This window comes from Cololabis saira, chromosome 8 (assembly GCF_033807715.1).
Source record: "Cololabis saira isolate AMF1-May2022 chromosome 8, fColSai1.1, whole genome shotgun sequence".
NCBI lineage: Eukaryota > Metazoa > Chordata > Actinopteri > Beloniformes > Belonidae > Cololabis > Cololabis saira.
In genome coordinates, this window is record NC_084594.1 from 17,826,343 (window position 1) to 17,853,334 (window position 26,992).

Sequence of the window (26,992 nt, forward strand, 5' to 3'; positions counted from 1 at the left end):
ACCCCATCGGCATACTATTGAAGAGTTCCTGCATTGCTGTCATTCCTGCTGGGGGCAGCTGATAGCAGCACCGTAGGTGAGACAGCGGCTCTCTGCTCTGCCTGCAGACCGACCCACAGCATTTACAGTAAGTTTTGTTTGCTGGATGGTACGTTGATTGGAAGCATTTATGAATCTGTGGATCGTATGTGTCGACAGCATCTCCAGGTACTGATTGTGTGTCAGACAAGGTAAGACCATAACGTCTGTTTGTTCGTTATAACTAATGTCTCACTCTCCTGATCTAAGTTCTTAATATCTCTGTCGGCTTAGCCTCTCTTAAAATGACTGGCATATGTGGCCTGTAATTCAACACTGCCCCGCATACTTTTTGTCAAGCGATGTGATGATGTGGGCTTTAAAAAAAGACTATTGACTCAGCAATACGTTCACAGTTTGTCATTATTCACACGGTGTGTTCTCAGATGGCAGGAGGAATCTTCTCCAACTTGGGCAACCTATGCGATGTGGATTGCGGGAATGTCCACCCCCTGGTGTGTCACCTGTGCCGTGAGCAGTATAAATCTCCCCGTTTATTGGACTGCTATCACATCTTTTGTGGCCGGTGCCTGCGAGGTCGGACCAATGACAACCGCCTCAGCTGCCCCCTCTGCGGGTAAGAGACGGCCAGGCTCAGATCAAGCTGGCAAATCGACCGGCCTCTATACCACAGACAACACTAAGCCACAAATCCAAGAAACAATGTTTATGGTGGCCATAAACACACTTTAATTGCATACTTTACTTCTAAGGGATTCATTTAATTTAAGCTGACTTTTAGGCATCATATCTGAAACATATCAAAGCAGGTTCCACTGCGGTGACTTTGTGATGGTCATGTGTGGGAAAGGTGGATCGGAGTGGCTGGAGCAGCTGCGGGGTCGTCCTGCTCTCTGGCCCGAGAGGGGGTGCGAGTTCCATTAAGGCCTGTCACACAGCAAACAAAGCAAACTGGTATTTGGCAGCAATGTCAGCAGCTTAAAGCAATCAAAAGCAGTCACATGATATCAATCTGTTTCATCCCCTGCGTTGGAAAGGGCTCGTGATTCACAGTCACCTTCAGGTCTGAAATATAATCAATCATCTTCCCCTGATAAAAGCCTGGCTGTTAAATAGAGATTTTGTAACTCGTGCCGCGTCCTGGAGAAACAAATATTGTGTTTCGTGACTGTCATTGAATTATTCTCAGGTATTTGTATTTTGTTCTCTAAAGTTCCACACAAAGGAAGCTTTAAAAAGCTAAAATCGCTCTAAATGGGCTAAATCGCAGTGACTTCAGCTTCCTCTTTAAGTGGTGTTTGTATTCAGGTATTCAGCAACAACATTTTGTATCCTCTTTGTGCTGACAAAGCAGCTTTAACCCACCAGGATATGGTCATGGGACGTCCGGGGAGTCCACTGACAGTGGTTCCTTTGAGTTCTGTAATGTGGATTAACAGTAGATTGGATAAAGTTAATTAGATTCCTCAAGCCCCACTCGAGCAGTTTGCACTTGCTATGGTTTGCTTCGTCTGCATATTAAGGAGGATGGTGTATGTCAACGTGCCAGCTGGGACCGGAACTGTTGTTACACTGTAATATCAACATTACTGATGTTATTGACCTTAGCTGGCCCCGAGTTTCTAATAGTCCACCTGATAATCTTCTACGCTGGGATCATGCTGTTCAGGGTTGCAGCCTGTCCCATCTGTCACGCTGCTCCATCAACACATTACCAGTCCGTCACACGGTCACAAGTAATCCTACAGCCAATTGTCGATCGACCCTTAGAACTCGCAGCATCTAGGCCGCTTTTGTCCAGGATTACGTTAAAACACGTAGATGAAGGACATGTAATATAGTCTTATATCCATTTTCCACCACAACCAAACCGCTGTAATTAATTTTTCTTTTTCTTACCAATTATATGAAAAAGTATTCACAATTTTCAAAATTTAGTATAGATATTTTTTTATTTAACTTGCTATCTATCATCAATAAAATACATCCCGGTTCAAAGTTCACTTAAGTCTTTTTCTGAAAAAAATAACAGAAAAAAATGTGAGCCTGTGCAGTTATTGCTACTTCTTTTTTTTATAATATCAAATGAATCCCAACTTTCACTGGACAAAAAAGGCATTTTGTAAAGCTGGAAGATGTTACCTACTAACAAACTCCTAAATGATGTCCTTTTAGAGAGTTGTCTATTAGTCCCATGGCAATTCATCCAGGGTGGCTTCAGGGACAGACCTGTGCTGTTTGAGCTCTGAGGGTTAAGAATAGGGCTGGGTTAAAAAAATCGATCAATCAATTTGAATTGATTTTCTGTTATCGTTTCATAAAATCCCCAAATGGATCATTTAATGTCTTTTCTACCGTGTGTAATGCAGCCTGCAGTTTAAAGCCAGGTAGTCTCCCGTGAACAGCAATCTCTCGTGACAGGGTAAAGAGCGTTGCTCAACATCATGGCAGGAGCACTGAAGGCCCCACCAACAAAGTTGAAAGCAGATGTTTGGATGCATTTTGGATTAAAAAAACACAAAGCCAGCAATGAACCCTAACTGCTGCTTTGGGCTCAATTGTTAATGTAAAACATGAATATTTTTGATGAATTACCAAGTTAGAGTTAGTCTCTACAATTTACATCTTTAGTTCTCTGAGAATCTCTTCCATATTCAAGTGAAAAGGGTACTGTGTTTGAAATATCCTTATCTGAATCGAAAATCGAATCAAATCAGGCCCTTGTGAATCAAATCGAATTGATTTTGGAAATCTGAATCAATCCCAGCTCAAGTTACGACACCATTTAGACCTTTGGTCTGTGAAGAAAACCCAAAGAGGCACAAGAGGGACACATAAACCCAGCAGTGGAAGACCCCAGGAAGGATTCAAACCTAGAACCATCCAGCTGTGAGGAGACGGTGCTAACCACTGCACCCATATTTGACAGTCAACAGAGTAAATCAAAGTGATACCAACACATGGCTTCCATTCATAGTACAACCAAAGTAAGAAATACGCAAAAAAACCAAAAAGACTGTACAGAAAGATTTTCACAAGCAATGAGCGTCTGCTCTGTTGTCTGGGGACTGAATAACGGGTCCACTGCTGCTGCTCTATTTCCATGATGCATCCTGCTAACAGCTGCTCACTCAAGAGCTGTGTAATCTAGGAATTCACTTTACTCTATTAGTGGAACACGATGCAGTTGACTCATATCTTGCTACTTTGTTGCTACCAGTGAATTTATTTATTTTTATCTTTATGACCAGACAATAACCCATTTGAAACTGTTAACTCCAGCAAGTTGTATTTGATGACAGGAAAGTGCTGCAATTGCTACTATGATAACAGATTAAAAAAAAAACAATCTGAATATTTCTTTTTGATGTCTTCAAAAACAAAACCAGAGCAACATTATATATTTTTTCACTATTCAGATTATGGCAAAGTTGCAGGTTTATAAATAGATTCATTTGTAGTACAGCCTGTAAGTCTCTGAAAGAAAATAAACACTATTAATCAGTGAAAGCACAGCGCCATCTGCTGGAATGCCACATAAACTGCAATGGATTGAATTGAAAGATATATCTTAATAATCACAACATATGCGTTTCTATACAAATCAGGTTACTTCTGTGGGTTTTTTTTCATACATTCCAGCAACTTAAAATCCTTCCCACATTTTTAATGCCAGGCCTTCTGGAAGTGATAATCACCCAATTTTTAACTTAAAAATGATGAAAAGGGCAAAAAACTCTGCAAGTACACTGGGTTTATGTCTCAATATTGTCAATTTTCAGTTCAGTTTCCCTCTTGATATCCTTCAGTCTTCATATCATTCAGTCCGAGGTCTTCGTTCTGCTCGAATGTGCGGGTGTACTTCTCAACAGTCATCTCTGGATCTGAATCTGGAGCATATACGTTCTGCAAGTAGCTGTTCCCCACTGGGTCATCCAAGACGATATGGACATCCATCTCTCCGGCGATGATCTTGTCCAGCTTCTCACCGAACTCCATCAGCTTCTGCACCCGATCTGAGGAGGTGCTGTCTCCGCAGACAAACGGGTTCTTGGAGACGATCAGGTCCTTGATGTCCTTCAACAAACCCTCCAGGGTGGTGAACTTCCCTCCCAGAGCCGCCATCCCCAGCTCAAAATCCAGCTCGGGGATGAGGACCGAACACGTCTCTGACTTCAGCAGGTCCCGGGTCATGTCTGACGGGTCGGTGATGTGCAGGGTGACCTTGGTGCCGAGTTCCTCGGTGGCGCCGCCCGACTTCACCTCGTTGGTCCTGTGGCCACAGCTGTCACAGTTGGTGGCCATGATGACGACCTACACAACACACAAACCCATTATTCCTAAAGTCCAAAATACTCAAATTTACGGATATTGTGGGCTATCAAACAGCGCAAATAATGTTCAGCAAAAAATGATCTGTTACCAACAAATATACAGAAATGATTTAGTATTCATGAGGGAAGATATGGTTTAAGGGGCAAAAGTAATTTTAATGTCACATTAATACGCAAAAACAGGAAAGGTTTTTGTGTTTCAGTCAGCGGGGTGAGGCTATGGAACAAGTTTTCAATGGAATTAAAGCAATGTCCGAATATCAAACAGTTTAAAATAAAATACAAAGATATTATTTTTCAGAGGTACAGGGATGAGCAAAATGTTGTGCAATAATACAGTGTTTATTTTTTATTTATTTATTTGTATCCTTATTTTCTTACACTGGTCAATGTTTTTATTGTCTTGTTTTGTTTGTTGTTTTTTTTCCTTTTGTCCTATATGCAGTATGTGTCCCTATGTATAAATGTATGTAGGTTCTAGTGTGTGTGTACGTGTGTGTAATTATTGTCTATAGGCAATATTAGGTTTGCATAATGTTATGTTGCACACATTGCATATATTAGCTAGTCATATTTAAGGAGAGGGGGTGAGAGTTTATAAGTTTTACTTCTTCTCACTCTATTCTATGTACTCACTGTGTATGTACTAACTGTATGTTATGTCTCATGTTAAGACGATTGTCTTATTTCATTCTTTTTTTTTTAATATGATTCATATTCGTAATAAACACTACTACTACTACCTCTTTGAAGTGGGGGATCTGGACCAGCTTCATGTTGGTGGAGGCCTGCGCGTTGCACTCTGGGCAGTTGGTGTTGAAGACCAGAACCTCGTTCCTCATGGTGTCCAGGTCATCACCGGCTGGCTCCGGGTCCGGGTCCGTGTCACCCTCGGCCCGGATACCCAGCTGCACGTCCTGCTGGACGCTGCGCCTGAACCGGGACACGGTGAGAGCCTCGTCCTTCTGAGGGGCCGCGGGGTTTTCCACGAAGCTGTTCCCGGACGGATCCTCGATCACCACCGTGAATGCGTGCTCCACGTCCTTCAGCTTCTGCAGCTTGTGGATGAACGCGTCTATCTTGTCCGCCACCTGTAAAATTCAGAATCCAATTTAATATTGTATTACTTGCATATAAAGCCCAAAAACGGCTCAGCTCCGCAGTATTTACAAGACCTGATAGTGCCTTATGTTCCTGGCAGAGCTCTCCGCTCTCAGAGTGCAGGTTTACTCGTAGTTCCTAGAGTATCTAAATGTAGATTTGGAGGGTGGGCATTCTGCTATCAGGCACCGTTACTGTGGAACCAACTTCCAATCAGGGTTAAGGAGGCTGACACCACCTCCACCTTTAAAACTAAACTTAAAACCTGACGTCCCCGACTCCCCCAGTCTGGCCTTCGGCAGGAGGGTCCCCCCTTATGAGCCTGGTGTGCTCAAGGTTTTTTCCCTCCTAAAGGGGAGTTTTTCTTGCCACTGTTTGGCTTAAAGGAGCCGTCTGTAAGAAATGTCCAAAACTGGTACTGCAGTCACTTTCAAAATATTGTTGAGCGGCGTGTACCCTCCCCCTCCTCCCCCCGACCAGAGGTTGCCAGGTAGGCTGCAGAATGCAGCAGGAACGTAGGCTGCCATGGCTGCGATAATTAGAGCCGAGCTGGCAACCGGGATGCTGAAACAATACTGACTTGGTGATTGGGAGATAGGTGGAGGGTGGAGCTTCAGGCCAAAACAAAAAATGACAACATAAACATCAGTTGAGGGCTGCAACTCCTCTTTTTAAACTGGAATATCCTGGCTTGAGTGCTGTTGTCAGTGACATAAGTATTTGAAATGAACATGATTTTTAAATGTCTGTTGACATATCGGGCTCATTTTATGATTCGTTTTATTATTGCTCTTACATACAGCTCCTTTAAGGTTTTTCTCCCACTAGGGGAGTTTTTACCTGCCATTGTCTATGTAATAATTGCTCGGGGGTTTATGTTTATGTTCGTGTTCTGGATCTCTGGAAAGCGTCTAGAGACAACATCTGTTGTATTCAGTACTGGAGTTGAGGGGGGATGAGGGGGGATGGCATCCCCCCTGAAATAAAAACGGTCCAAATCATCCCCCCAGTAAAACTGCCATCCCCCCTTTCCATCCCTTATGTAATTTCATCAATGAATGTGGTTTTACTGCTATTTCAACATTTAGAGTCATCACCAGAAAAATAAAACCAGAAAAATAACTTATTTGACAATTTTCACCTGTTTCAAGTAAATTTTCCCTTGAAATAAGTAGAAAAATCTGCCAGTGGGACAATATTTATCTTCTCATTACAAGCATAAGAATCTTGTTCCACTGGCAGATTTTTCTACTTATTTCAAGTGAAAATCTACTTGAAACAGGTGAAAATTATTGTTTTTTTCAGTGATGAGTCTTGTTTTAAGTGTAATAAGATTTTCTTTTACTAAAATGAGACATTTTAACTAGAAACTAAATTAGACTTATCCTGTAAAGGCATATTGATAAATTCAGAAAACTGCTGCCATGTCATTCCTGCAGTATTTCTGCAGGTGTTTTAGTCAGTGCTATTATTTGTAATAGGCCTATATTATATTATTTGTAATCAGCACAAATTATCTGTCCCCATATGATAAAATCCACCATCCCCCCTGATTTCTTTTTACAACTCGAGTAGCCTACTGGTTGTATTAGACCAGTGTTTCTCAATCCTGGTCCTCGAGCCCCCCCTGTCCTGCATGTTTTAGATGTTTCCCTGCATCAACACACCTGATTCTAATTAATGGTCCTAATTAGCTTGTCACCGAGGTCTGCCCAACTCTGTTGATGACACAGGTACTTTTATCACGGTGTGCTGAAGCAGGGTAGCATCTAAAACATACAGGACAGGGGCCCACGAGGACCAGGGTTGGGAAACACTGTATTAGTCGCTATATAAATAAAATTGAACCGAACCTCCGGGTCCGCGGCCCGCCGGCCCGGCTGGTCCTGCTGCAGCCCGGCCACGGCCCGGTCCAGCAGCCCCTCCACGGTGGACAGGGACCCCTTCTGGGTGAACGGAGGGATCTCAAACTCCAGCTCGGGGATCCTGGTGGTCGCGCTGTCCGCCTTCACCACCTCCCGGTCCAGGTCCCGCTTGGACCGGACCTGCAGCGTGTAACACACGCCCTGCTCCTGGATCTGTCCCGCTGACTGGACCTCGGTGTCGGCCCAGCCGCAGTCCGGGCAGCTGAAGGAGCTGAGGATCACCTCTCTGAAGAAGGGGATCTTGGTAAGCAGCAGTCTCGTGGTTCCGTTGTGGTGGCAGTTCATGCACAGACTCTCCATCTCCGTGGGCTGCAGATCCTCGTCGTCCGCAGCGATATCCTTGAAAAGGCTCCTCCCGCGAACACTTTCCTCCGAGATGACGGACATTTTTCAGAGCTGGATATGATCCCTTTGATGGAAAGAGACAAAGCAGCGGAGTTTAATCACCACGGAGATTTTGCCAGAACTTTTTCCCTCGTCGCGGAGCTGAGCAGCACACGTTTCCTTGACAGCTGCTTCCGCTTCTGCTTCTTCTTCTTCTATGACGACAGTGTTCAGGGCATCTCTGCCTCCCCCCTCAGGATTACTGCAGTACTGCACCATGTTGTTGTTTTTGCCCCGGTAGACGTGTGTGTGTGTATATACAGAGCCGTCTGGGAGATTTGCGAGGCCCTGTGCGAAATGGCATGGGGGGGCCCTCGCGCGTGAGCGTAGCGAGCGCCCGCGAAATTTTGGGGTTTTTTGGGTCGGATCGGGTGTCTATATGCGCAATTTTAACTCTCCAATTAGCAAAATACTGGATACTTTCCCCTGCCTCATCATCATTTGACTTGCCTCGACGGGGGGCCCCACGGCTGCTTGAGACCCGGTCGGATTGGTGATTTTTGTAACAATTTTATCAAACGAGCCTTTCAGAGAGGCATTAAACTCTTCCATTTTCTTTAGTTTTTTTTCTTTTTTCGTCCCCTGATGGAAATTTCCTGAATCTGTCTCGTTCTCTCGACATTGTGTGACAGTTTGTTCCAACTCCACCGTGTGGATCAGAGCAGCTTGTGTCTGCGCTTGGTCTGACGCAGTTGAACAGACACGTGCATCATTGCACATATATTTTATTGATATGCACAGACTAGTACACATTTAGGTCTGTAATGGAATGTAATGTGACTGTTGATATTTATAAGGGAAAAAACGAAAAAAAAAAAACGAAAAAAAAAAAAAAAAAATTTTTTTTTTTTTTTTTTTTCAAAAACGGCCCATAGCGCGAGGCCCCTTGGGGCGCGAGGCCCCGTGCGGTCGCACGGTTCGCACACCCCTTGCGGCGGCTCTGTGTATATATATATATATATATATATATATATATATATATATATATATATATATATATATATTATATATATATTTTGAATGAATACTTTTATTACAGACTCAAAAGGTTCCATATAAAATACATAAAAATTACAGGTCACATATTAAAATACATGCATAAATCTGTTCCAATGTTTCCATACTCCAGATGTGTACCTTGTATCACTCCGTTTGATGTTAGTGAGTGCAGTTATTAGACAATTTTCTGACTCATGGAGCCGACACATAAATTTAAATATATTATATATATATATATATATATATATATATATAATATATACACACACACTGTATAACAATGTGAAGTGGTTATGGGAAATGGATGGACAAATGTATGACTGTTTTCTGCTTCACCTCATTTTATATAATGTATCTCTATGAAATAATTTTTAATACCGGTATTTTTGTCATTTATATGCTACACCTATCACATTGTTTTTTCTGCTTTCCTAAAAAAAAGTTATTTATGTACTATACATATGAAACATGACTTAGTAGTCTAAAAGGAGTTTAGTAATTTAGTTAAAACCGTCATTGTCACTGTTTTTGGAACTGATAAACTGATGATCAGCGGGTGTACGGACATTTACATGGTATTTCAATGGTCTGGGACAGTCAAGTGTGTGTGTTAACACAATGCTGTTGTTGCACATCAGTTTACAGAAGGTGCTTAATCCATTCCCAATATTTAGACTTCAACATTTCCCACAAACAAATATTATTCACAAGCGGAAACATTCAAGACAGTTCTCAGGGGTGGAGAAAGCCAAACAGTGCATTTCAGCAGAAATACCCACTGTTAAAGTGGAGGGGGGATTTTATTTTCTTTTTTTCCCCTTACAGCTCCAGAGCTGGACACCTTATTGACAACAGCATCATAACTAAGGACCTTCATAATTTAACAGCTTTTAGATCCCCTTCAGCAGCAGGAAGCTGAAATAATGGTTTCCTCCAGCCTGTCGAATGATTGTGGAAGAATGTATTCATTTATTTATTTTTGGTGGTGGAGGTGGGAGTTAAGGCTGTAGAGTTCTGCATTCTCTGGAGCTGATTTTGTAAAGAAGGATGGTGCCGCCCTTTCTCTTCACAAGACAGTAATTTATCAACAGGGTCTTTACTCGGAGGCTTCTTCAAATCTAATGCAGCACCAACGGCTACAGGAGATCCTTCCTGCCCATGGCTGTAACCATGTAAAATGTCTTGTTGAAGAAAGTTAAACAATAAAAGTTGCTGTAACATATAATTCCCCTTTAGGGATTAATTAAGTAAAACTTTAGATTCAGATCTCAGTTAGAAAATGAGCAAAAACTTTTGCTAGTTAAATTAACATGGTGATACATTTTATGGTTTGCTTTAGAAAAGTACTCGAGGTAATATTTGATATCTGTTTTGACCACAGATATCAATCAATAGTAAAAGGAAACAGCGCCCTGCCACCAGAGGATCGTCTGCTGAAGTTCCTTGTTGACAACAACGCGGATGCTGAGGAGGCAGTTCAGTGTGCCAACTGTGACCAGGACAGCAACAAAAAGGTACAAATGGGCAACTTTTACAGCAAAGCAAACCCAGGAGTAAAATCCTGATAAATAATTCAAGTCCTGGAAATTATTTCAAACAACTCCGGTTTACGATATATGTTGGGGACATAAATGGAGGATTAAATAGATATTTATTCATTATTTCTGCAAGAAACTATTTAATTTTGAATTATTCCTCACTTATATTCAGTAAGACAACTTTGTTTTCCTGCACTCCAGACCTTTGTATTTGTTTGAGGTGGACTGATGGAAATAAGTTGATGGGAATAAACTGACAATTTCATTTGATATCAAGCAAATTATTTCTATATATATGTATATATATTAAATATAGCAATAATGCACATATATATGCCTTTGGTTTTTACCTGCATGGTATCAATCATTAATATGTGTGCAGACAAGGTGGAAAAATATATAAGTCCGTCTTTATTTGCTGGATGTCAGTGGGGTTCAGGATTCCAGTCCAGTGATGGTAAAGTTTCTTTTTTAGTGGAAAAAAAACCTCACAAATGAAACAGTCATAGTTTTTAAAGTCAGCATAGATGTGTTCTCTTTAAGAAAATGGGGCCTTTTGCACTTTCATACCTTTTGGGAAAAAGAAATGCTGTGACCTTTGTACTTCTCCCTGTGTGTGTGTACAGGAGAAGGTGCTGATGTACTACTGTAACACTTGCAGCCAGCCTCTCTGCGCCGCCTGCAGAGAGCTGACACACAAGGCCAGAATGTTCTCCCACCATGACATCGTATCTCTGGCCAAACGCACCAAAGCCAAACACAGGAAATGCTGTGAGTGCCGCCTGCAGTTTACCTGTAAACAGGGTTGCACACTAACAAGCATGTTGTCCACGTAAGCTGCTCTCCCTCGTGTGTCAGCTGGGACATCCTTGGCTGTCTCCTATGAATTGGTTGATTGACTGAGTACTTCAACTCTTAACCCGACCTTTGTTTGTCCACAGCTCTCCACGAGGAGCCCTACATACTCTTCTCAACAGAGAATAAATCCATGCTTTGCATCAAATGTTTCAGGGACATGCAAGTGTGAGTCAGATGACAACACACAACACACGATTGTCAGATGCTTTTTTTTTTCTGTCTTCCTAATAAGTCAGCTTCCTCCTTGCTTGTTTTCCACAGAGAGAGTCGGACTCACTGCATTGACATTGAAACAGCTTACGCGCAGGGCTGTGAAATGTTAGACCAGGCTGTGCTGGTGAGCGACTGCTGCCTCTGCACCTCCATATTCATGACACTCAGAGCAAAAATCTCATCTCTGTCAAACTTTAAAATATACTACTAATAAATATTCAACATCTATACACAGGGGGAAAAAAACAACCAAAATAATATATACAAAATAAACAGAGCTGCTACACAAACAGGTTCACTTTAAATTTAAAAGTTGGCTTGGATGTTAATTAAAAGTATATAAAAGTATTCATAGATATGTTGAACAGGTGAATCCAAAATATGTTTAGCTCACCAAATCAATTTGAATTCTTGCTCATTTTTTCCGCTGCCCATTTTCTCCGGAGCAGTATTGTAGTTTAGCATTATTGATTCACAACAAGAAGGATTCAAATTTGAGTCTGGGCTGGAGCCTTTCAGCGTGGAATTGGCAGGTTTTCACTGTGCCCATGTGGGTTTTCTCTGGCCTCTCCAACTTCCTCCCGCAGTCCAAAAACACGCAGCTTAGGTTAATTGGGGACTGGCTGTGTATTTGAATGTGCTGGTTATTTGTCTGATTTGGAAAATGAATGTTTCAGTGAATGTTTGTCTCTTGCCAAGAGCTTTGAAAACCCATTCAAAACTCAGAAAATATAATTCCAGCATTAAAAATAAAGGTTCAGATTTTCTCTTCTTCTTGCCAGAACCCGGCAGAAATAAGTGCACTTCCCAACATACTGGGCTTTAAAGGACGTATTTGCACATTTACATGCATGTCGCCTTGACTAAGATGATATAAGTAATTTTAGAAGCCAAAGTGACTTTTACTAACGACGAGCGTCTCTCTTGTAGGTGGTGAAGGAGTTGCAGAATTCGACGGGAGAAGCAATCCATCTGCTGAGAGCAATGATTGGGGAAGTGGGTCTGAACGTGGAGGAAGAACAAAGTGCAATCTGTAGTCTGTACAACAGTTTGAAGGTTACATATAACTGCTCTTCTCTTTCCTACACATGTACTTGACACAAATTCACTGGCACGTGGATAACGTGTGAAGCAGAATATGGAAAAGTTAACGCTTGTGCGTTTCAGTAAGCCTCTATGATAACGGGGTTATTAAAAGGTAAACACGTTGATATTTCTCCCCCAGGAAAGAAACGTACACGGGTACTTTCCTATTATTTGCATTTTATCGTGCTCAATATACTTTCAAACTTCCAAATTTAAAACACTTGTCCTTTAAAATGCATTTGTGGTTTAAACAACTCTAAAACCTGATTTCCAGCTAATTCATGTGCTTATGAATGTACTCCTTTAAATATTTATAACAACCCTTGGAATCATCCTTATATGTTTCAAATAAATGAGGACAAGTTGAATGAACAAAAGTGATCAAAACTCGGCTCTGATAATCCCACGTACACTCATGGCCTTGGGTCTTTTTTGACAGAGCTGAGACTGCAGAGATGTGGACTAACTTAACAGCAAGTCTAAACAGCCCCCCCCTCGTGCTAGGTCATGTGCCGCCTCCATCTGCCACCGTTGGCACAGCTTGGCCACTGGATGTCTCTGTTAATCTAACTATGAGGAAGGAGTCATGCTTACACCTAATGAACAAGAGCAGGCAGACACAGAAATGTAACACCCCCCCACCCACACACACATGCACACATACACAGTCAATTTTGAAGATTCATTAGGCATTAGAGTGCTCAAGGCCATTCTCACAGCAGTGTGGCGAATAATAAAAGCTTTTCTTTTCTCTCTCTCTCTCTTATTGTATGACAGGAAAAACTAGCAGAGAGGAAGAAGATTCTGATGAAAGCAGCTCAGAGGTAAAAAAAAAAAAAAAAAAAACATGTTTAAAAATCAACAGTTTCTGGAAAAAAAAGAAAGAAAAATCCCTTTGCCATAAGTTTGTTTCACAATGTTATTGTTCTGCTGTCAGCGGCTGACTCCTTTTTTCTGTTGTTCCACGCTGCATTGTACTGTACTCAGGGGTGATGAATAGCTCCCTGTTTGCTCTGAAATAATCTCTCTCTGCACCAAACACTTTTCCTTGTGTGATTTTCATTTGAACTAAGTGTGGTGCTGAATTTAAACCACTTCAGGAGGATTACACTTCTCAGGCCGATGATTGCAACTTGGTCAAAGGATCCAGTTAATGAAAACGAAGCCAGTAGAAAAGTGCTGCTATGCACAAGAAGTAAATAGATTTTTACTCAAGTCCGTGATATGAACGGCAGCAACTGCTGCTGGAAAAAAATGAAAAAAATAAACGCATAAATAATAAAGCCTTCGGTCAACATTAATCCTTTCATGTCTCCGGTACTTTTCTGACAAAAAGAGTCGTCTTTTATGGCAGCCTGACGTAATCTTATTGATGCTATGGAGGCATGCTTGTGCAGAAACACAAGTATGAAGCGTTTAAACAAAAGAAAGGAAAAAAAGAGATAATCTTCCATTAAGTAATGAACCACTGAAGCAATTAAGAATAGACCTTTCATTTAATATCATTTAAACGTTTTAACTGCCAAGTAAATAATTCAGGAAGAGACATCTGTGCATGTGTGTGTGAGAAGATGAGTCCAGTTGTGTGATCTTTATGAGACTTTTACGTGGCCAGCGTCCTCCATCTCTGCCTGCTTCACTCTCTCCTCTGCCTGGAAGCCGTCCATCCGTTGGGTTCCCAGAAGGATGTTGAGGCTATTTATGTCGCACGTTGTGTGTCTGTCTCCGAGTCTGCCTGTGTGTTTGTTACAAGAGAAGGGAGATAGATTAGTTACTGGAAACACTAACTACGTCTGTGGTTTATCCTCCCGAGCTGACTCATCTGTGTATTTTAGCAGGCGTAAATGTGAACGTGTTTTCTTTCATATCCGTGTGTGTGTTTTACAGTCAACATGAGGAGAAGGAGAAAGCATTAAAGGAGCAGTTGTCACACCTTACAGCTCTCCTACCAACGCTTCAGGTAAACAGTTATTACTTGGTTCTCATACTTCTAGTCAAAAAGCATTCTGACACAAGAGACAGTAGCCTCGGACAATAACATATAAATACAACACAATCCAGAATATTAAAACATGTACAAATACTGATGAACCTGTAGGTAAATCTAATTTAAGAGTTGTGTGTAGATTCAATGACTACATGAACAGATTTTTTGATGTTATGTTGGCTTGATAACACGTCTTGTGGTATGAGAGTCAAATAACTATTGCTCAAACCAGTTTGTCAAAACATCCATCCAATCCATCCATCCATCCATCCATCCATCCATCCATCCATCCATCCATCCATCCAATGACAAAATAAGTTGTTTGGCATTGGCAGAGAAGATTTGGCACATTTTTCCTGGGTGCAACCCACATACTCAGCTCTGCTGCTCATCCCACAAATGCATGTTCCTTACAAATGTAGCTCCATTTAAAAGGGAAATAAACAGGCTTTCCAATGGTATAAACATAAAAGCCAAAGAGAAAAAGAAAAGAGTAATGAGGGTAATACTAAGTAACCCCTTACTGCTTCTGTAGTGTTTCAGAGACAGGTGCAGCTAACCAATCCATCATCAGCTATGAAAGCAGATGTTTTGGCAGTTTGCTAGTTTGGAGCATTCATGCATTTGTTACATAATACCAAGAGGGAACGACATAAGCACTGGTCTTTGAAAAGCCTTTCAGCATCTTATTCTGAGAAAGATTTTTCCCTAGATACAGTATAGTTGCCAATCTTCCCGGAAGTGGACATCCCAGCAAATTCACACTAAGAATTGGTCATAGAAATATGGAAATAGATAAAACTTCAAAACCCAGAGCTCACTGAGCAATGTCAAATATTAAAGTCCATGGCACCGCGGTTAGAAGAAGACTGAACCAGTTTATTTGCAGGGGGCTGGTAAGACAAAGCCAGTGAAGCAAGGCCAATGTTCATTAAAAGCACCTGAACAAACCACAAGATTGCTGGGACAATGTTCGATCACCTTGGTTCCCAGTGGCATGTCTGGTAAAAACCACACACAACAGAAATGCCTCGTGCGTGGCGGCTCAGGGTTGATGACTCTGGGTTGTTTTGCAGCGACGGGACTTGTGCATCTTGCAGTCTTTTTGTAAACCATGAACGAACCCCTCAGAGTATTTAGAGAAAGGCATGGATGTCTGTCTAAAAGCTAAATCTTGGTTGACATTGGGTGATAGAACAGGAAAATAATCTGCAGCACATGAACAAATGTACTGTACATGAGAATGAAAAGAAAAAAAAATCATGAATCAAGGTTTTGCAATGGTTCAAAGTCCAGACCTGAGCCTGGGATGTTGTGGTGGGACCTTGGAAGACCTGAGCATCAAAGACTTCCCCAAAACATCAATGAGCTTGAAGCTATGCTGTAAAACGGACTGATAAAGACCGATAAATCTCTCACATTATTGAAACAACTTTTTTTTTAAGTTATTGCTACTAAAGTATTTATTTTCAGGATATATTGAAAGTGAAAGAATAAAGCTTTTGGATAGCCCGAGTCAAAGTCCAAACCTCAACACAATTCAAATGATGTTGTGGGACCTTAAGCAGGAAATAAATTCATAAAAAACAACAGGTTAAAATTCCCCCCAAAAATGTAACAGACTAGTAAATAACACTGAATGCTGTTTTATATTTCAACCTGTTTGTTTAATCCATTCAGTGAATATAAAATATGGAAGTGACGCCAACCACTGCTTTTATTAACGTTTCAGAGACCCCCTTTTTTCCCTTTCCTACTTTTTTTAAAAATGTTTCAAACCCTCCTTTCTTGTTTCTTTTGTTTAACTGTTTGAAGTTGATATGATCTGTCTTGCACAGGTAATTATACAACAACGCCTGCCCAGTGACAAATAATTAATCCTGTAGGCATTGTTAAAAATGTGTTTTTCTGAAAAACAATGTACAAATGTCAGTGATTTACCCACCTAAACAGGAAATCTGTAAATGTGTAGAACCACCTCACCCTATAGTGATGGAGATAATTATAAATTATAAAGTGAACGTTGTGTGTTGCTGAATCGGGAGATTGTTTACTGTAGTAAGATGTGTACGTTGTTAGGATCCTGCTAGAACAGAGGCTGTCTTTGGCGTGAAGAACCCTGCACGCTAACCTTCAGGAGCTTCTTTTCATCCAGTCTGTGAGACTGGCTTAAAAAAATCATGTCTCAAGCATCCACTTAGCATCCACCCCCCCGATTCTTTCCAATGAGATGAAAGTGAATTTTACTCCATGGAGAAAAAACATTGTTCCCGACACCTTTCTGCAACAGACTCCACCCTTTCTTATGTGGCTATTTCAAGAGATTCTAGCTGAAACTGAAGGAACTTTTCAGAAGAACACAATCACATTAACGTAAAGACCCAACATTATCCTAGTAACAAGGAAAATTAAAGCTGCAAGCAGCGATGAACGGGCCCTCGCACCCTTGTGCACGTTCAGGCGTGCTGCAGTGGAAGCGCTTGTATGACTTGCATGTAGATTTTCAGGCTTGGACATTTAGCGGATGACACCAGCAAAACTCTCTATATTGAACCATACAAAAGTTATGGCAGAAAGTAGGATCAGATATCGACCAATCAGAGGAAGAGGCGGGGCTAATTTGCAGCAATTATGTTCAAGGACTCAAAACTGAGTCCGATGACACCACCCACAAGTCTTTATGTCAAACCATTCAAAAGTTATGGCAGAATATCGGAACTATCACATATTGACCAATCAGAAGAAGGGGTCTGCATGTACGTCAAACCGTATTGTTGGGCTCGAGGAACGAAGTTTTCTAGGGGGCGCTGTTAAGCCATTAGGCCACGCCCATTAATGCAAACCATTAAATATCAAATGTTTCGCCAGGCCTGGCTTGCGTGCAAAATTTGGTGACTTTTGGGGCACGTTTAGGGGGGCAAAAAGGCCCTCATTTTGTCGGAAAAATAAAAGAAAGAAAGAAAGAAAGAGAGAGAGAGAAAAAGAAAGAAAGAAAAGAAAATAAGTGCTCGGGCCCTAATAAAACTTGATTTCACTGTTTTTGTTCTGCGGTGAATCTTTGTCTCACATCACACACCAGCCGGTTTTTGTGCAATGTTTATCTCTGCGATGAAGCTGGATATTTGAACATTAAGGCTCATGAGGACGGACTCACTTTTTAAGCAAACCTTTTACATAAATTAGGGTTGTGGATAGTTTTTCACCCCAGGAGGTTTCTTCATGTTTGAACTCGTCAACCTTTTACCTCTGATGTTTTCAGGTCCACCTTGTCACCTGCTCAGCCTTCCTCAGCTCAGCCAACAAGTATGAGTTTTTGGATATGGGCTATGTGAGTACCGTAACATCAACAATAAACTGTTCCGTATTGTAATGTCATTCCTCTCTCTGGTGTCAGAGGGAGTTTCTTGAAAGTTTCTGAATGTGCTGCACAGAGTTGTTTTTAGATGTATGTTGTCCGTAGTGTCTCAGTGAGGTGGAGCATGTCATTGAATCACACCCAGATGTTCTTGCTTACACAGCAGCTCATGGAGCGGCTGAAGAGGATCGTAAAGCTTCCTCATCGCCTGCGACCGGTGCAGAGCAGCAAAGTGAGTCCAGCAGAAGCGCCTATGTAGAGCTGGAAAGGTCACATCTACAGTGTAATCCGGTGCAGTGTGCAAATTAGTCATTACCAAGTTATTTATTCCAGCTTCTAGTCCAAACAAGTTGGTTAAATCAAAGCGGACGAGAAGAAAAAAAAGAAAAGCAGACAAATCTGCAGCAAAGCCCAAAGAATCCAAAAATGAGTTTTTCTAGTAGGAACTTAATATATTATCAAACCCTTTTCATATAAATGGTTTTCCAAATATATAAAGGGCTACATATATATAACTTAAAAATCAAAATGAAAATTTTAAAAAGAGTGCATTAAAAGATCCAGGTGGAGCAGCTGCATAGGAAGAAAAATAATAGAAATATAATACTCTTCAATGGATCAGAGCTACAACAATGTTTGAGTAATGATGGTGGACTTTGGAACACAAGGAGATCAGTTAAATATTTGTCTGCAAAATGTAAGAAACAAAGTTATTCGAGATTATCCGAAGAATCCTGGACTTTACACGCAAAGAGCAACCACGATGAAACTGAAACAAAGGACTGTTAAAACTGGAACATCATAGGCAAAAACTAAAGTTTTACAGAGGAAAAGGAAATCTATAACAACCATAAAAATAACAGATCTTAAAAATGTACATTTTTTAAACGTTTTTTGAAAAGGCGAGAAAAGTGTTGGAAAGCTCTGATTCCCTTTGGGGAAAAGTTACATACATGTTTGGCATTTTTATGATGATGGAGTGTGCTCTCTGTCATGAATCACTAAAATCTTCCAAGACGGATAATTTGATTTGAAATCTAGTGATTGAAGAGTGAAGTGATTAGTCTGGTGATCACTGACTGATATTAGGACAGTCCACTATGCTCTGATTGGATGACTTCCTCTCCCTCTTTTAGATCAACACAGAGTATAGAAGTGAATTTGCTCGGTGTTTGGAGCCTCTGCTCCAGATTGGACCACGCTACACTCCTTCTGTCACAGGCTCTACAAGTGTCGTAACAAGGTGAGATCAGATCCTTTGCCATCACACTCTGCCCCTGCTGCCAAATGAGTGTCATCAAAAGATTTCCTTCAGATTCTTCCAGAAAAGTCCGAACACAAAATCTCACGACTCATAAAGCATCCAAATCCAAAATCCCGAAATGGTTTGCAAGTACAGATGGAGAGGAAAGGAGGCGCCGTGCTGAATCCCGCTATGTCAGTTATTCTGTCTGTAAGCTCTGAGCTCTGATGCGTTTACGTAATTCACCTTGTTGCAACGGGGTCTGGACGGGAGGGCTTTCCCGATTTAGAAAGCTCTGGTGCTGCTGTGGCCAGATAACGTTCAGGTGATGAATGGATGAGTGGTTGCATGTGCTCATAGTTACTGGACAGAGATTGTTGTCACTTTTGTCTCAGTCAGGTTTGACATTATCAGACTGTCCTATCACAACACAGTAAAGGACTCAAGTCCGAAGTAAATACAAACTATTCTGTTGCTTGATTTTTTTTCCCTTTTCGCAGCGCTTCACATACACAAACTCCCCTGACCAATCTTTTTCCACATCCCTGTCTCCAAACTATTCACAGGTCCTTAAGCCCGCTCACTAATGCCAACATACTGACAACTTTTCTTTCCAACACATTGGACGTCCTGCCAGTGCAAGACGCAGGGTGGGCAGGGGCTGGTTTCCGGCTGCCCGGCACTATTTTTATCATAATTCCGCAGAACTCTCTAGGATTCAGCTGTAAGTTGGCCCGCGGGAATGGTCGGGCCACTTTGTTCCCGGCTGCTGATGCCCCAGCTTTAGCACAGGCACAGTCTTTATTTGGCACCAGCACTGTTAGGGGGGGATGACGTCTGTAAGACACAGTCAGAGGGATATATGATTTAGACAGATCTGCTGTTGCGTCAACTCTGGACGGAGAGGCAGGAGCAGCACCAGCCTGCTGGACGACCAGGTGGATGTAAGTTCATTTCTTTCACTTTTTTGGGGACGGCAGTTTTGAGAAATTATGAGAAGTTGGAGATGGAAGTGGATATTTGTTTCGTGAGCTGAATTCTTCTTCCTACTGGATGCCACCCTGCAGCCGATGAAGTTCACTGTACTTTCTAATGCATTCTCAGTGGGTGTCCCCAGTGCCACTGCAGGCCGGCCTTGTGGCTGTGATCATTTCCCAGAGCGGAAGATAATTGGAGCGATGCAGACGTCTTCTTTAATTGTCCATGACGCTGCTTCGGTGCTATGAGAGTCCTCAAATGGCTGCGTTTGGATACACCCTGGATGAGAGCAACGTTTGAACCGAGGCAGGATGGCTGCATTCATACTTTGTAACCAGTGTAGATCCGTTTTCTGCAACTTGAAGCCAGGATCATATTCATAAACAGAGTCACATAAATGCATGTGGTGTGACTATTTCCTAAACCTGCATAGACTGACTCTTTGAGCAAATGATGGTGACAAGATGATAGCGATAAGTCATGAAATTATACTGTTCTATGTAAGTTCTGCATATGAACACAACCTCAGTCATTTTGTGTTTCTGGCCTCAGTGTTGCTTGTTCCATACACATGTGTTTGTTTATGTCTGGTTTTCCCCGACGTTGCCGATGTAAACATCAGGGTAGCCTCTCATGCTACGCTGTTACATATATTGTCGGGGAATTAACTCTGAGATGCATTTTGCTCGTATTTCTGGGTGTAGTGTTTCTAAAAAAGCCTGTCTTCTGTTCCTCCTTACACACGTGAAGGGAAGGTAATGTGTTGCTCATGGCTAAAACATGTTTCATGTTTAATTTAATGATAGTATTTTATTATATTTTTCACTTGCCAAGGGCAATGTTCAAATATTTTATGTGCATGAATTATTACATTATTAAAATAATTTACTAGTGTCACTTAGAAATTAAATGGTAATCATATATGAAATAACATGCCAGAACTAAAAGTAATGCTTTTGATTAAGTGTAAAAGATATAGCATTGGATATGTTTGTGTTATTAAGGCAAATTGATGTTATTGTCACAATTCTCTTTTATGGTAAAATGGGAGATTTGTTTAACTCGAGGAACTAAAGCGCCACAAAGCACTAAGTCAAGGACAGAGTCGTGTCAGCGGTGCGAGTCTTAATGAGAGGAGCGTGGCCGTCATGGTTGTTTCCCCCTCCCTTCAGGCTCCAGTCCCCTCTCTCTGTAACCTGCCGATCCCCGTCTCTCAGTGAGATGCCCTTGGGCTCGGCGTTCGGGCGAAGGCCCACGTCTCACCGCAACATCTCCACCAAGGTCCTGCTGGCTGAGGGCGGGGACTCGCCCTTCACCGAGCACTGCCGCAACTACGAGAACTCCTACAGGGTGAGTGACGGCTGTGACCTCAGGTCCCAAAAGAGAGCACAAAATACCACCCTTTTACGAAAGAAAATAATCAAATATGAGTATCAGTGAGTTCAAACAGTATAAAACTGCCGGATTATCAGCTGAATTGGAAAGGAAAATTTGAGTTTAGCACATCCAGATCACTATTCCTTTACATTATGATGATGCACTATAAAGGCTGACAGTTTGTTTAAGCTTATTTAATTGTTAAGAAGAGTTTAAGGAGAGAAAAATATATGAAAATGTATAAAAAGCATAATTATGATGTCATTTCTTTAAGTGTTTTAGCACATGCGTTTGCAGAAATTGAGATATTTCAAATGCAAATCATATTTTTAAAAAGTATTAAAACGTTTATAGTTTGGATGGCTACTGATACGCACTTTTAAAAGAGCTGAAAAGGGCAAATGTTTTACTGATTAAAATGCCTGTATGCCCCGACGTTATCAGTTCTGCTTTAGGAATTTGACATTTATCTGACATTACCGTGTGCCAGTGAGCGAGGTCGCAGATGCGGATTTCCCATCACATACTGAGACACGCAGATCTTTCTCCCGGGTACAGACTAGCACAGGGAGCTAAATGCTAAAGTCTTTGCTGACAATGTCCAGATCCCTTCGTGTTCACACATCCTCTGCCTTTTAATCTGTGGACAGATTAAAGTGCATCACTTACTGGACACAGTCATTGGTACCTAAAAGCAAAAATACCCCCGGAAAAAAAAAAAGGTTGTGAACTGATATTTTTTTATACAAAATTAGTCATAATCAGAGGAAACAGTGTGTTGTCTGTTTCATTTCATACCATTGAATCGTACTGATACCCATGCCAAATGAATTACAACCCCTGTCTTACAGAAAGCCTACAGACTGAGACTTTTTTTGTGGTTGTTAAGCCAGTAGAAGAGAGGGAATGCCATTTACTTGCATGAGGGTCAAAGACGTAAGGCCTTTGAGTAGCCCATTTTTAAAATACTTAAAATAAAGATATTTTTGGCCATTTTCCAAACATTTGAAATGTAGTGTACACATACATGTATGTGAAAACTTCAAACAAAGGTATTTTAGTGTTTTTAAACCTTTAAACCGTCATTTGGGGCGACCATTTATCTCAAAATTAATAGATTTCCATAACAAAATTTATATTTTAATAAGTATCAGTAATTAAATTAACTGTTCAAGAAAGATAGACACATTTTTCCTTTCATTTATTGAAAACCATTTTTAAATACATTCTATCCATAATGGCAGTGTCATCCTCTTACTTACTCTAAAATTCATAAAACTGATTTAAAATGTGTACAAGGTGTATCCACTTATGCATGCTATATCAATAATTTATATTTGAACCAAAACTGATAGACATTCAATTTTGAATTTGATACAGAATTGCCATTTGTTGGTTACCCCACATGATGCTTTCAAGTTTAATCAAATATAACAGGTTAACAGTTAGCTATATGATCTAAGCTAGCTACTTCTCACCACATATCACTAACAAATTTACCTTCAAAATATAGATTTTCAAATAAAACGAATTATTTACAGTTTTAGGGTGGTCACCCCACATGATATCAAAATGTGACGTATACACTGCAGCAGTTAGAAAGAGGATTTATTTGTAAAGGAGAGAGAGACTACTGACCTGCAGGTTGTCTCTCTGGGACCCTCATGGAGTAACTGGCTGATGCAACATCCTCTTTGAGATGATTGTCAATATAAAAGTCCCTCAATTGTATTTTTTTCATGCTCACCCCAGATGATAATTGAGACAATGAACATATTCAGACAAGATTAGTTTGTGTATTATGATTGAAATGTGTGTACAAATGTTCCATAACTTTGTCAATACATCTAAAACAAGTTTGAAAGTATGCCCAATAGGGCAAGCATTATTTTTAAATTGTTTTAATGTGATTTAAAACCAGTTGTCCAAACAGAAGTCAAGGCCGGACGGTCACCCCACATGATGTTTTCACACTTCAAATGGCAGAAAATGACCAATAACCAACATGTTTAAATAAAATAAGAGTGGGCACATGTAGAAGGAACGTATTAGACATACATGTTATATTTTTAATTCATTTTTATGTTTATTATTAGGTAAAAAGTTCCATCGGACAGAAAAAGTAAGCGTCACGTCTTTGACCCATGAACCATGTAGAAATATACTATTTTTGATTTTACAGCTCTTTTATATAGAAACTGAATTTACAATAACCCTGATTAAACAGCTATGGAGGCTTTTCTTACAGTAAAGTGGATGAAATGTCCTCACATTGAAGCAATGGTAATAAAGCTATTTAAATTCATCCAGGAGCTCACTTTATAGCTGCTGGGAGGAAAAATAAATTCATCAGATAGTCCTCACATGACATCCGTACGACCAACATCTTGAAGGAAATATCTTTCATGTATGTGTATCTGTGTTTATAGAATCTCCAGACAGAGATTCAGAATCTGAAGGACCAGGTCCAGGAGCTGCACAGAGATCTGACCAAACACCATTCCGTCATCAACACAGAGAAGATGGGAGAGATCTTGGACCGGTCGCTGCACGTTGACGGCCAGATAACTGCTCAGTACTCCACCGTGGAAACCATGAGAGTCATGTTTGAAGAGGTGTGTCACTGATACCTTCACCAATAAGACCGTTAAAGACTGGATGAAACTGGAGAAACGGGAACCGTATTAAACAACCCCTAACTAACCGAACCAGAGCTGATTTTTGCACTTTTTCCTCACAGATCTGGGATGAAACCTTTCAGAGGGTTTCCAACGAGCAGGAGATCTATGACGGTTTGTGTTCAACAATGACAACGCAGATTCTGACGTGAGGCTCGGGTGTTGTGTAACCTGACTTCCTGTGCTCTCTCCAGCCCAGCTTCATGACCTGATGCAGCTGAAGCAGGACAACTGTTATCTAACCACCATCGCCAGACAGATCCGCCCCTACATCTTGTCCATCGCAAAAGTCAAAGAGAGGCTTGAGCCGAGGTACGACGTTGCTAAACTTTATATCTCACCATCCAGTCCATCTGGTTTATTCCAGAGTGGCTTTCATGAAGCAGGGGTGTGTATTTATGGTTGAGGATTGATAAAAACCTGGAAAAATAACAAAAAAAAACAAGGTTTTTCAGCTTTTAAAGTAACTTTGCTTTGCTTTTTAAGAGGAGAGGGTATGAGGTGCGACATCTTTTTCATGTCACTGGGATTTCCATACATTTTCCAATCGCACTACATACTCAATAAAACAGAGTTTGCATCAAATTGCAGCAAGTAGTAATTCCCCAAAACATGACTTGGCTTTATTTTTTTTCTACTGAAAAGTAAAATGATCATTTTTGTTGTTTGTGTAAAGTCCATCAGTGATTGTCAGGGAAATGTTTTAGACAAAAATGCAAAATGCACGTGTAAAGCCAACAGAAAGACAGATGCAAACCCCAGGTCGTACGTCTGTTTGTCAAAGGCTGGTTAAGTATGATAAAACTAATAGACACATTTTTTCTTCGTTAGGTTTCAAGAATCTAAAGAGCAACTTGATGACCGCACGGAAACTATGCTGAAAATCTACGAAGACAGAAAAACAGCAAAGGAGAATCAAGAAAGGTGTTGATATTGACTGTTAACACATTTATACGTGGAGGCACTTTATCAGCCACGAGAACTTAACATTCACCACAGAATATAAAAGGAAAATGAGAGAATTTCTTTACTTTTGATAGAAACTATAGGTTTGAGAGTTAGATTTTTGTAAAAAAAAAACAACACAAAAAACACCTTTTTTTAAAAGCCTTGTATCAGAATTGCAATAATCGATTTTGGTGTTTTATGTACAACTAAAATGAAAATAAACCAATAAATACTTCTGATAATTCCTACTTGCATGAATAATTCAGCATCAATTTAGTAGTCTGTAACATCACAGTATTTATTCATGGTGTTTTGTTTTGTTGTTGTTTTTTTAATGTTCTGGGCTTTGGAGTGAAGCTCCTCATTTATTTTTATTGACAGTGACAACCACAGTTGCATCACGGAGCAAGTCAGAGACAAGACAAGCCGCCTCCTGATGTTGGAGTCGGGGGAGACTTCTGTCAAGGCCAACCGCCCCGGCAGGCAGAAAGGCCCCGTGGAGACATCCGGCAACAGCGAGATTCCTTCGTAAACACCTTGTCATTTGATTTCTGACCCCCTCCCTCGCAGCTCCAGTGGAACAATGTGCCTTCACTCAACCGTAACAAGCCCAGGGTGCTATGCGACTTCCTCAGGTGGTCACATACAGTACCAGCACATGACATTATCTCCGCAGCAGGGAGCTGTCAACAGCTCCAAGGTGAACCCCTGGATTGACACTAACTGGATGTGCATGAAGGCCAAAGACTCACAGCTGCCAGAAGAAGGTGTTGACAACCTCCTTGTTCAAAGAGGGCAGGTTTGGTGTTATTTAAGAGCCAGGAACAACCTTACCAAGAGAGCTGAATCAATAATACTTGACCTCTTTGTGTTGTGGATTTTTTTTTTTGTTGTTGAAGCGATAACAATGCTAAGCGGTTGAACAATCAGCGTTTTTATTTTAGTTTATATTTCACATCAAGTGTGGAATTGCTTTTTACCGTATCTATTACTTTTGGAAGACATTTTGGGTAGCTGGAGGAGGTGAATGAGGAATGACGACCCGGATCCGCGTTCCCAGAAGATCAGCACATGTGGAACACGGCAGATGTAATGATGTGTGTATCAATCAGAGATCGAGTGCTGAAACGTCTCTTGTGTGTCACTTCATGCATGAGGTTTCTGATAAAATCAGGAAGTGGGGTATGTGTCGTCAGTTTTTCCACGCAGTTTCTACGCGGATGCAGCAGTGTGGAAAGAAAGTGAACCCTCTTTCAGTTCTAATGTTTAACATGACGGGACGTGATCTCAATCTGGTCCTTACCGGGTGTTGAGCCTAATTTATGGTTCTCTATGGAATTGACGTTGACGCAACGCCCCGTCTCCAAAATGTTCAGACTTCATGACACATTGACGCAGACGGCAAGAAACCTATAGGTAGATTTCTTCTTTATTGAAATTCCTGCCGCTTTTTCTTTCTTTCACCGTTTTCAAGTTGGGTAAAACAATAGTTTGCTGCAATTTCTGTAAAAACAACTGATGCTCAACATTTATCAGCTCCAACTCGCGTAAAACATACTTTATTTTCTCAATTGCTAAGGAAACTCGGCAGTGCGAGCTTAAGTGCTGCAGAAAAGAACATACACCGCCTCCTAGCGGTCGGTGGTGTAATTACAGATCGACTTAAACAATAAGACCAAATGTCCATTGCACATAAGTGATTTCGCTTGCATTGGCATAGCTCCTGCTATTTTTTTTTTACGTGGAGGTGTGTACTTTAATATTTGAACTGCATCCAGTTTTAACTCTGCTATTTTGACATAATGGATCGATACAAAAAAAATCAAATTCAACAGGGCAGCCACAGAAAAACTATAGACTTTTAATCTCACTGACGTATGTGACCCAGGAAAAATCCAACAAAAACAAATAGCCTGGAATCGATTACTGTATACCATAACTATGACCAA

General features: G+C 40.9%; 2 protein-coding genes across 7 annotated transcripts; one reads left to right on the forward strand and one right to left on the reverse strand.

Moving 5' to 3' along the window:
* rnf207a (ring finger protein 207a) lies at window positions 1-26,226 on the forward strand. Of its 6 annotated transcripts, none has more exons than XM_061726958.1 (18): window positions 1-127; window positions 465-655; window positions 10,164-10,296; window positions 10,947-11,091; window positions 11,262-11,343; window positions 11,440-11,515; window positions 12,322-12,447; window positions 13,255-13,301; window positions 14,365-14,437; window positions 17,724-17,792; window positions 17,965-18,051; window positions 18,956-19,062; window positions 21,213-21,390; window positions 23,847-24,032; window positions 24,158-24,209; window positions 24,290-24,407; window positions 24,927-25,019; window positions 25,401-26,226. In XM_061726958.1, the coding sequence occupies exons 2-18, from the start codon at window positions 465-467 to the stop codon at window positions 25,573-25,575; spliced, it is 1,938 nt and encodes a 645-aa protein (XP_061582942.1). In that variant the 5' UTR covers window positions 1-127; the 3' UTR covers window positions 25,576-26,226. The 6 variants fall into 6 exon arrangements, with proteins under 6 accessions (XP_061582942.1, XP_061582941.1, XP_061582945.1 ...); XM_061726957.1 differs by having other exon boundaries at window positions 99-230; XM_061726961.1 differs by having other exon boundaries at window positions 99-230; window positions 25,425-26,226.
* On the reverse strand, window positions 2,006-7,912 carry zpr1 (ZPR1 zinc finger). Its single transcript, XM_061726956.1, has 3 exons — window positions 7,328-7,912; window positions 5,117-5,464; window positions 2,006-4,353 (listed from the first exon to the last, which is right to left on the reverse strand). Exons 1-3 carry the CDS (start codon window positions 7,784-7,786, stop codon window positions 3,823-3,825), a joined length of 1,338 nt encoding a protein of 445 aa, XP_061582940.1. The 5' UTR covers window positions 7,787-7,912; the 3' UTR covers window positions 2,006-3,822.
* Window positions 26,227-26,992: the final 766 nt, after the last annotated feature.

Bases quoted from the DNA above. Each gene is read 5' to 3' on its own strand.
- zpr1 (XM_061726956.1), bottom strand. From the start codon at position 7,786: ATGTCCGTCATCTCGGAGGAAAGTGTTCGCGGGAGGAGCCTTTTCAAG. The intron at 5,465-7,327 runs GTTCGGTTCAAT...TGAATTTTACAG, and splicing joins GGCGGGCCGCGGACCCGGAG to GTGGCGGACAAGATAGACGC. The intron at 4,354-5,116 runs GTAGTAGTAGTA...TGTGTTGTGTAG, and splicing joins AGATCCCCCACTTCAAAGAG to GTCGTCATCATGGCCACCAA.
- rnf207a (XM_061726958.1), top strand. From the start codon at position 465: ATGGCAGGAGGAATCTTCTCCAACTTGGGCAACCTATGCGATGTGGAT. The intron at 12,448-13,254 runs GTTACATATAAC...ATTGTATGACAG, and splicing joins GTCTGTACAACAGTTTGAAG to GAAAAACTAGCAGAGAGGAA. The intron at 24,033-24,157 runs GTGTGTCACTGA...TTTTCCTCACAG, and splicing joins TGAGAGTCATGTTTGAAGAG to ATCTGGGATGAAACCTTTCA.